The 11160-nt window shown below is 45.1% G+C and overlaps 1 protein-coding gene across 2 annotated transcripts in view; it reads right to left on the bottom strand.

Moving 5' to 3' along the window:
• Positions 1-11160, bottom strand: part of IPPK (inositol-pentakisphosphate 2-kinase) — a 107875-nt gene that overhangs the window by 38847 nt on the left and 57868 nt on the right. For both annotated transcript variants that reach the window (XM_088456895.1, XM_088456896.1), the window contains one exon: positions 1044-1110. In XM_088456895.1, the coding sequence (XP_088313021.1) occupies positions 1044-1110 (67 nt within the window). The remainder of the gene's footprint in view (positions 1-1043; positions 1111-11160) is intronic.

The following is an 11160-nucleotide window of genomic DNA, read 5'->3' as shown; positions in this document are numbered from 1 at the left end:
GCAGGGTGGGAAATGTTAACTATACTTTATGTATGTGTTGCAAAATAAAATAACTAACTATAAAGTAAACCGGATTAAAAAAATAAAAGTATTTGTGTTCCAGTTTGTAAATGAAGCCTGAACAAGGTAGCAACATAAAATAAACTATTACAGTTTTTCTATAAAGCCTATACTAAATGTGTTGTGATGTGTGGTTCCATTATGTTCTAACTGTTTCATGTGTATGATGCGTATGCGGTAAAGCACATTAAAGCATTCGGGCTGTATACAAATCAGTCAATATAATGCAGCAATAATTGGAGGGGTGTAAGTGCAGCAACTGATTGTTCTATATAAAAAACAAATAAATACGAGCTGTAGACTACCAGCTGCCATGGAAGTTTAAAAAAAGTATTCCACCCAAAACCTAAAATGTATATTTGGGTGGAGCTCAAAACTTTTATTTATTTTCAATTTACCATGTTAAGTATGGGTGTGTTCTACAAACTTAATGAGCTACTATGGCCCAGACACTGATGTGTTTTATACTACTAGGACTGCCTGGTTGAAGACAGGTAGCTGTGTTGTATGTTTTATTCATTTGTCTATATATCTCATTCATTTGTCCCTACTAGACCTCAGTAATTAATTTTCTCCATTTCCTCTGTGTTTCATTTCTGGTCTTTGGATATTCCAAAAACACTTTGAATGTATTTTATGTCTGGTTATTAAATTTACTTTTATACTATCTCTGTATACTAGCGAGATATCCATTTCAAATTTTAGTTTATTTATTTCAACAAACTCTTGTCCTGTTACAATTGGTTACTACAGAAGAGAAAAATAGGAAAGTATCTCTTTTTTCTTTGTTTCTCCTTTCCTTTTTTTCTCTTTTGTGCATCTCTCCTTATTGTCCTTGACAGCACCCTCCCAGAGTAATTATCTATTGATCTAAATCGTATAATTGGGGCCATCGCATAAACAAATCCTGTTAACCTAAACCTAGTGCAGAGGTATCTCCCAAATCCCCTATCCCCAATTGAACAGTATAATTGGTTACTTACCTGGCCTTTCCGACTGGACCTTCAAGCACAGACGTTTCAGAAAATCCAAAGGTAACTTAACCACATCCTATAAAATAACAAAGCTTGGTTATTAAGATTCAAAATCAATTTGTGCACTATAAAATGATGAACACTGTGTGGTTTATCACAAATATCATGCCTGCCTGACAAATTGCAAAAAATGGCCCTTTGTAGATTGTGATACGATTGCAACCTCTTAAAAGATAAATAAACCTACCACCTCATTATTGGGCAATATAGAACAAAAAAATTCTATTACGTAACTTCATAATTTACCCATAAAAATTACCTACTTATAGTTTAAACTTGTAATCGTTCACTGTTTTATTAATACTTCTCCCTAAACTATGACCTCCCTTATTCCAACAAATGTTAGGTCACAATATCTGGAGAAATGTGATCTGAATGACAGCCATCCTGCTGTTAAAGAAAGAACACTTGCCTGCACAGTTATCTATAGATTTAATTAAATCTCCTAGGGGAGAAATACAACTGTAAATAACCCCTATAAATACTATCTGCTTTTACATATAGCTCAAGTTTTTAAAAGGGGGTGCTATCCCTGACAATGGGTAGGCAACATTATTTTGCGTCGAGAAAGCTAATCCGTGAAATGTGCGTCGGCTTGCTCCCGGCCGCAAGGCGCCCTTAATGTGAGAAATGGAGATGGGAGCATCTAGTGGCACCTGGCAGTACTGCACTCAGCAGCAACATGGACAGCAGCTCTCTATTCTGCGCCCGGCCAGCTCATCAGAGCCACCCTCTCGGAGCTGTAGATAGCGTGTCTCGCGGACAGTACTGATCAGGAAGGGGGGAGTGGGTTCTGAGTACTCAGAAACCTCCCCTACATGCACTACTGTAGAGCATATTCTAAGGTTAATATTAAGTACTTCAACCCAATGGCTCATGATTCTCTAAAATAACCTTATTTTAATAACACACACTTAAACTCAATTGAATTTGTTGAAAAATTCACAAAAAAAAAAAAAAAAAAAATTAGCTTCAGGGCCCTGAAGCTTCAGCTTCATTAGTTTCACAGTAAGATCCGCCTCTGACTGAGAGACTACAACTGTTCATAATTCAATAATGAATTCCTTACATCTTTTAGTGTGTATGATTCTAATATAAGAACCTGATATTGTATACATTTGAGAGTAAAAGTGCCCATCCACTAGACGACTTTAGCGATTGAATGAAATCGTTATAGTTAATAAATCGTTTGCAAAAATGTCTAAAAACGACCAGCAATGCGTGCTCCCGCTGGTCATTTAGACAAACATGCTGGACAACCGGACGATAACGTCAGGTTCAGCATGTTTGCAGATGATTGATGTTCCTACGCTGAACAACTGCTCGTTCACTGCAGGCACATCACAGACTGACAAACAACTGCACAATTACAATGTCATAATCGTGCAGTCGTTTTCATGTCTTCTAATGGATGTGTGCCTTGAGGATGGAGATCCTCACAATTGGTGGTTGAAGCATATACTGTATGTGGAGAATCTATATTCAGGGAGGAATTCCCCTGTCAATAAATTAACACAGAGATAGGTCTCAGATTGGGAGGATAGAGATACATTATAACCTTCATTAGAACCACTAGTGTGGAACTCTGAATCTGTTACTTTGTCACTATTTTCGCACAGGAAAATGTTATATTACCATTGTATGAAATATTTCAGATGCAATTTGTATCATGGTCCCATGAACAAATACTTTGAAGAATAAAGATCCACACACTTATTTGGAAAATAATATGAGATATGGTAAGAACTTACCCTTGTTATCTCTATTTCTACGAAGTCCATAGGGTTCCACAGGATACCTTGGGGTATAGGCGGATGACGTCAGACATCGGGCACCACAGAGTTAAAGCTTTCAGCCTCCCATGATGCACTGTGGTCCCCCTGGTAAACCCCCCCCGAGCCAAGGCAAACCAGTTACGTAACAAACCATAGGCCGGAGGAGGGGAAGAAAGAAGAAAGTCTAGAACACACAAGAATCACATTCTCACCAGAAGGAGATGGAAAAACCGGTGACCAGATCAAAGCCCATCTGCAGTACAGGTGCGACAGGGCGGAAGTCTGGTGGAACCCTATGGACTTCATAGTAAGAGAGAGAACAAGAGTAAGTTCTTACCATCTCAGATTTTCTACTTCAGGGTCTATAGGGTATCCACAGGATACCTTGGGGATGTCCCAAAGCAGTATCCTTTAAGAATGGGGATGCTTCTGTGCTGGAAGGAGAAACCGCCGCCCGAAGGAAGCATCCTGCGAGGCAGAGGTATCGAATGCATAATACCTTACAAAAAGGTATGGACAGAAGACCACGTGGCTGCCAACCAAAGCTGAACAGCAGAGGCACCACGTCAAGCGGCCCACGAAGGACCCACAGACCTAGTGGAACGAGCCCTAACAGAGGATGGATCAGGAAGGCCTTCATGAATATAAGCCTCAGAAATAGCATGCGAATCCATCCTGCCAAAGTTTGCTTAGTGGCAGGCCAACCCTTCTTACGGAAGACAGAGGACAAAACAAGGAGTCCGACTTCCTAAAAGAATTGGTCAACACAAGTCCTTAGTGCCCGTACCACATCTAAGGTGGCCTCACCCACCGAGAGGTCTGGAGAATTAAAGGCCGGCACTATCATTTCCTCGTTGATGTGGAAACTAGATACCACTTTCGGGAGAAAACTAGCGCGAGTGCGAAGCAACGCCCTGTCCCTATGAAAAATGAGAAAAGGAGGCCGACATGAGAGAGCCCCCAATTCTGAAACCCTTCCGGCCGAAGCAATGGCCAGAAGAAAAACGGTCTTAGCTGTAAGCCCTTTCAAATCCACTGAGCTCAGTGGTTCAAATGGCGGTCCTTGGAGAGCCCTCAGGACTACAACAGATCCCAAGGAGCCACTGGTGGAACAAAGGGAGGCTGAATACGAAGTACACATTGCAGAAAGGTGCGGACATCCGGAAGAGTAGCAATCCTACGCTGAAACCACACTGACAGGGCAGAAACCTGCACCTTCAGAGAAGCAAGGCGAAGACCGTGACCTAAGCCCACCTGCAGTAAAGCCAACACCCTGGATATCCGGAACACCTGAGGATCATAGCCTCTAGGGCGACACCATTCAAAGAAAGTATGCCATACTCGATGGTACATTCTTGCAGACGCAGGCTTTCAAGCTCTGAGCATGGCGTTTACTACAGAGCTGGAAAAATCCCTGGAGCTTAAGAAGGTCGTCTCAACAGCCACGCCATCAAAGACAGACGACCCAGGTCCGGGTAATGGCAAGGACCTCGAGACACAGGTCCGGACGGAGAGGCAACAGAATTGGAGTGTCTCCGGAGAGACTCCGAAGATCGGAGTACCAGTGCCTTCTTGCTTGAATTTGCGAGTCACTCGAGGAAGAAGGGAGAACCGAGGGAAGAAGTACGCAAACGGAAAGGTCCACCAGACCGACAGAGCGCCTACCAGAAGTGCCTCTGCGTCTCTTGTTCTTGACCTGTACACAGGTAGCTTGTTGTGGTGTCGGGAGGCCATGAGGTCTATCTCTGGAAGGCCCCACTTGTTCACCAGGAGTTGAAACACCTCCTGGTGAAGAGACCATTCTCCTTGACGTCTGAGGAAGTCTGCCTCCCAGTTGAGGACTCCTGGTATGAACACTGCAGATATGGCAGGGAGATTGCCTTCCGCCCAAGCTAGAATGCGGGACACCTCCGTCAGGGCCGCCTGACTGCGGGGGTCCCTCCTTGGCAGTTTATGTAAGCCATTGTGGTGGTGTTGTCTGACTGCACCTGCACGGGTTTTCCATGCAGGACATGTCTTGCTTGCTGGAGAGCTTTGAATACTGCCCGAAGTTGCAAGATGTTTATCGGAAGCGCAGATTCTACTGGCGTCTACCTTCCCTGGAAGAAGTGCGGACCCGTCACCACTCCCCAGCCTTCGTTGTCAGTAGGACCCAGTCCGCAAACCAAAAAGGGGCACCCCTTGTAAAGGTGAGCAGTGTGCAGCCACCAGGCCAGAGACAGACGTACCTCCGGGGAAAGCACCATTGTCTGTGTCTTTATCCGGTGGGACAATCTATTCCATCTGGAGAGGATCAACTTCTGCAGAGGTCTAGAGTGAAACTGGGCGTACTCCACCATGTCGAACATCGACACCATGGATCCCAGTAACCTCATCGCCGAGTGAATAGACACCTGGCGACTCTGCAGGCAACTGCGTACTTTTGCATGTAATGTAGAGATCTTTTCCACAGTCACAAAGATCCTCTGTTGGCGAGGGTCCAACAGGGCTCCGAGATGGAGCATCCTCTGTGAGGGAACCAGGGAGGACTTCTTCCAGTTTACCAGCCAGCCGTGAGTCTGCAACACAGAGGACTGTCAGTTGCAGATGGCACTGAAGTATCTCTGCCAACAACAGGAGGTCATCCAGATATTGCAACAAGCGGACCCCCTGCATCCACAAGTGGGCTGCCATAACTGCCATGACTTTGGTAAACACTCAAGGCGCCGTGGCCAGACCAAAGGCCAGCGCCTGAAACTGGAAGTGTTGGTCGACCACTGCAAACCTGAGGAAACGTTGGTGTGCTGAAACAATGGGAATATGCAGGTAAGCGTCCTGAATATCTAGCGACACCATAAAATCCACAGGCTCCATCGCTAAAATTATGGAATGCAGGGTCTCCATCCAGACCCGAGGAACCCTCAAGAATTTGTTGAGGGATTTGAGGTTGAGGATAGGCCAGTAAGACCCATTGGGTTTCTGTACCAGAAAAAGATTGGAATAATACCCCGATCCCCTCTGGGACAACGGAACCGGCACTATAACTCCAGCCTGGAGCAGAGTGTGTAACACCTTCCGGAATTCCAGGGCCTTGTCTTGATCCGAATGACGGCCCGTGGTGAAAAATCGGCTGGGAGGCCTCTGCCGGAAGGAGAGGCTGTACCCCCAAGAGACCACTTCACTTACCCAAGTGTCCGTGGTGGTGAGACACCAGCACTGGGCGAACTGAAGAAGCCGGCCTCCCACTTTGGGGTCCCCCCCAGAGAGGCCTGTCCCGTCAGGCGGAAGGCTTGTCGTCCGACTGGGAACAGGACGTCTTGTATTCCAACATGCTTCTTAGGCTTGGTAGATTTCTTGGCCCCCGACTGTCTCTCGGAAAGTACTGTACTTTGGACTTACGAAGAACCCGACCCTGATGGGACTGTAGCAGATGGCAAACACGCAGACTTGGCTGCTGCCAGAGTGGCCACAATTTTGTCCAGATCAGGGCCAAATAGGACCTGCCCCTTAAAAGACAAGCATTCCAAACCCTTTTTGGAATCCGCGTCTGCTTTCCAAGAGTGCAACCATAGGGCGCGGCGAGCTGCCACTGCTGCCGAGGAGATTCTGGAAGTGAGGAGACCTATATCCAAGGCTGCCTCATTAATGTACGTGGCTGAGTCTGAGATTACCCACTAACTCCACCTGCTCAGGTGAAGAGTCAGTGTCCAGAGACACCTCAGCCTATCAGCCCAACGCTCCATGGCTCTGGCCACCCAGCCATAGCCGGTCTGGACACCCCCCATCAAGGGAATAAATGGATTTCAGGTATATTTCAACCTTGCGATCCGTAGCAGCCTTTAAAAGGAGGACATGGAGGGCATCGGCAATTTAGCACTCCTCACTAGGTGTGTTACATGAGAATCCACTTGCAGGGGAGATTCCCACTTGGAAAACTATTATCCGCAAAGGGGTATGCAAAAGCCAAATGTTTTGAGACTAGTACAGCTTACCCAGATTTTTCCACGCCTCCTCTAAATGATCCACTAGCTGACCAGATAGAGGAAATACACAGTGGCATCTCCCTTGATATCCTTAAAGAAGGTGTATTTGGATTTAGTCATCCTCAATAACCAGGGCCGCACGGACTGCCCGTATAAGGCCAGGTATATAGACTTTAGACTTAGACTACGCCTCCTTAGTACGGAAGGGCTCCTGGTCTGAAAGGTCAAAAATCTCAGTCATCAGACGACACATCACCCTCATCATACTGAGCCGTCTGAGACACTAAAGGCCGCAACGACTGCCCCCCTGCAAACTGTCCGACAGGTGTTTCGCCGTATTGGACAATGAATTCACCCACGCAAGCTCCTGCGAGACCTGGGGGGGGGGGGGGGCTCTGGGCAGGAGACACTGTGGTACCATCAACTGTCTGGGGAACCCCTGCATGGGTGACAACACAACAGACTGCTGTGATAACCCCATCTGGGAGAACGCAGGGGGAGTCACTAGCTGGCCCACAAGGGTTGTAAGTGCCTTACCAAAACAAGCCCAGGGCGGTTCCTGCACAGGCGCAGTCACAGAAATCGGGCGTGATGGATGATAACACGCCATACATAACCCCTCAGTGTTTCCATCACCCTCCGCTAATGGTACATTAGATGTGGTACACTTTAGCTGAAGAGGCAATTCACGTTCACTCTCAGACATGATGAGTGTAACGGAGCTGTATGTGACTCCCCTCACAGATAAATGCTTTTACAGTGAGCTAATGAACACCCTGCAACACTGCACCACAAGGGCTTTAGCAGAGGAAGAACAGGGATAGTAAAATGGCTGACAGTAAGAAATGAAAGTACAGGCAGCAGCACTAGCAGTAAGTCACAAACAATGCAGAAATAAATCCCTGCACTACCAGCACTATGATCAACTACACAGACACAGAGCCTGGTAGGAAACAGTGCTGCATACTCTGACCTTAATCGCAGGAGAGGTATGAGGGGGGACCCGGACCGCGATGCCACCTTAATCAGCGTCCAGCAGCGTTTGCACACTTAGAAAATAGAGGAGGCAGGCCCGGAGCGCTGACAGCCCACCAGACCGCTATGGAGAGACACTGTGCAGCGGGGGAGGCACCGACTGTGAGACAGGGAAGGTGCGCTCCCCTGGCATGCAATAAACCCCTGGGACACCAGAGCTTTGCCGCTCAGCTGCGGCCCGCTGTCCCTGGTGGTCTGGTGGAGGCACAGGTTAATACCTGGCTCTACGTGCAGCCAGTCCCCAGGGAGCCCCCTGCCTGGGGACTTAGGACTGTATCGGCGGGTACCCTCCGTGGAACCCCGCCGCTTACCTGCCCCCTTGAATCCGGCCACAGTCCGTGTAATCCAGGGTCTCCGCTACCTGTGACCCCAGACACCCACCAGCATCCCCGGATCAGTACCGGCGTTCTGGTCTGGAGGGGTGGAGGAGCGACAGCATAGACGTCAGTACAGACTGTCTATGCTGTGCAGCTTATCTTGTGCAGCCACAGCTGCCTTAAAGAACTTCAGGGGCCATTACAGCCCCACTCTGTTAAATGGTGATCCGACTCCGAGCCGGGCACCTAAGAAACTGGTTGCCTTGGCTCAGGGGCGAGGTATAGGAGAGGGACCCCAGTGCATCCTGGGAGGCTGAAAACTAACTGTGGTGCCCGATGTCTGACGTCATCCGCCTATACCCCAAGGTATCCTGTGGATACCCTATGGACCCTGAAGTAGAAATATTTATTAACAAGTCAAATTATTCATTGCAAAAAGAACATTACACAAAAGGTATATATGATATTAGGTCACCATATGAGCCCTGGGCAGCCTGGTTTGAAATGAAGTGTAATAAAAACACACATACTCTATCAATTATATTTCACTGTTTTTTATTATTGGCTTTTTAAAAGTCCATGTATGGATAAATAAGTTATATTTTAATATAAGTGCATCAATTAATGACCATTCTTTTCTTCTTGTTGCAAATAAAGCCATCCTGCTGGCCCAGAATATAGAAACATTGGGGGGCTGTGTCTCAGGGACAGTTTAATGTGACATACAGACAAATATGCTGGTTGGGAAAGGCTATGTGTCATAGCGAAATACAGTAGTTGTATTTAATAATCTCCATTCATGATAAACTTTGTTCCACTTAAGATGTCATTCATACACACCCAAAAGGCACTAGGTGCCAATTAAACACCGTGCCAAAAGACATTTGCCAACACTGCACTGATAGTTGGCTGCTATGGTTTAGTATAGGCAGATGTTCTGACTGGCGTCACCCGAATATTACCAAATATAATAAAACAAATACATTTTAAAAAGTGATGGGTGTAGTATTCCTGCAGCCTAGTAATATAAGTGAATCCCAAAAAGTCCTAATGGGTTAAAGAAATAGGTTAGTGTGTGTTTCTCCCGCACTGGACAGGACATATATTTTCTTTAAAAATAAGAGAAATTAGTCCAACAATGTGCAAACCCTAATGTGGCTCTAGTTGTGGTCAGAATTATTCCCATATAGTGGAGATCTAGGGGTGAATTTATTTAAAGGTCGAATTTAATAGATTAAATATAGATCAATATCGATGTAGTGTTTCAGGGGCTAAATTACACATTTACTAACAGATAATTTTTTATACCAAATTTTAAGTGTTACTAAATGTGTTTCAGAAGCTAAATCATGCATTTACTAACACTTACAAATCTATATAAAAAGTGGTCTGTTAGTAAATATGTGATTCAGCCCCTGAAAAACACAACATCAATGTTGATGGATTTTCAATCAATTGAAATCAACCTTTAGTAAATTTACCCCCTAATCTCTTAAAGTGCCCATACACGGTGCGATAGGCACCTTCGCTGCGTTGGCCGATCCGTCCCCACACACGGAGCAATCAGGTGGCTTGCCACCCGATATGCAGTCACCCCCCTCTCCCACCCGCATAGCACTGCATGGAACCGTACATCGCATCCCCAGATCAAGTGAACATGCAGTAAGATCTGGAGGTGCGCTCTACGATCCCACGGGAGCGCGCACTGTGAGAGATCATGCCTACACACGGTACAATATAGCAGCGATATCGTACCAATCCATCAGATCGGCTGCTATATCGCAGTGTATGGGCACCTTAACTCATATGATGATGAGAAATCGATGTATAGAGAAGATCAGCAAATTGATTCAATGAAATTAATTTCAATAACCTAACGATAGAAGCACATATGTCTGGGGTGTACAAAGATAAAGACAAATAGACGCTTGTATTTAGGATATTAGCCTCACTTGCTGTTTATTAATGAAAATATAATGGAGAATACAAAGAATGTATAGTAGGTGTAGAATACAGAGCAAGTACATTAAAAAGCAGGTGTTATGAAATGCATCTGAGTCAATAAAAGAAATAAAAAAAAATATATATATATATATATATATCAGCACAAAAAAATTATTCAATAACCAATTAGCTGTTAATTTCTAGAAATCAATTTCTCATTATCATATTAGTAAGTGATTAGCTCTTCACTATATAAAGCTGACCACAACATTTTTTATTAGGATCTGCACATTGTTGGTCGAACTAATTTCTCCTACTATTTTTTAAAGAAAATATATGCTATGATTTAGTGCCAATTGACACCAACATTATTTGCAATTTTAACATCCATAAATGATCCTTCAGTAAAGGTAATTTACAAACCCCAGAAGTGCAATACTTCAGCTCGAATGCTCTCTTGCAACTTTACACAGCTACATTTGTGCCAATTGCCTAGTTACCGCGAGAAAAGCATGGCTTTGCAGCACAATTGCACCAGCTGATGAGTGGATTGGACAGTGTAAAGCTGACCATACACCAGACCAACTTTCCTCCAATCACCCAACTAGTTGGTTGGAATGAAAATCCGGTAATGCATGGGAGCAATGACAATCAGCCATTTGCTCCCAAACACTAGAAAAGCTGTTGTTCAGACAAGATTTTTGTGTTTTCTGGTGTTTGAGAGCAAATAGCTGATTGTCATTTGCTCCTATACATTACCGGATGATTTTCATTCCAGCCAACCAACAAGTTGGATGTTTGGAGGAAAGTATTTTCTGGTGTATGGCCAGTCTAAGGACATTCAGCTAATTGCAGATTAGGAGCAGAAGATGGACCTAGTTTTACAATGCAGTGTAGAATCTAGATTTAATTTTGGGGGATAGAATCATTTATAAGTGATAAAGGGGTGCAAACAGGCTTTTTCTTCCCAGCTAAAGGGCGTGACATCACTACCACCTGTGAGGTCCTGGTGATCAGGACTTCTCCCTATACT

Source organism: Taudactylus pleione, unplaced genomic scaffold (assembly GCF_031769625.1).
Source record: "Taudactylus pleione unplaced genomic scaffold, aTauple2 ptg000726l, whole genome shotgun sequence".
Taxonomy (NCBI): Eukaryota; Metazoa; Chordata; class Amphibia; order Anura; family Myobatrachidae; genus Taudactylus; species Taudactylus pleione.
The sequence above is the reverse complement of the archived record's forward strand: the minus strand, read 5'-3'. Positions and strand labels throughout refer to the sequence as shown.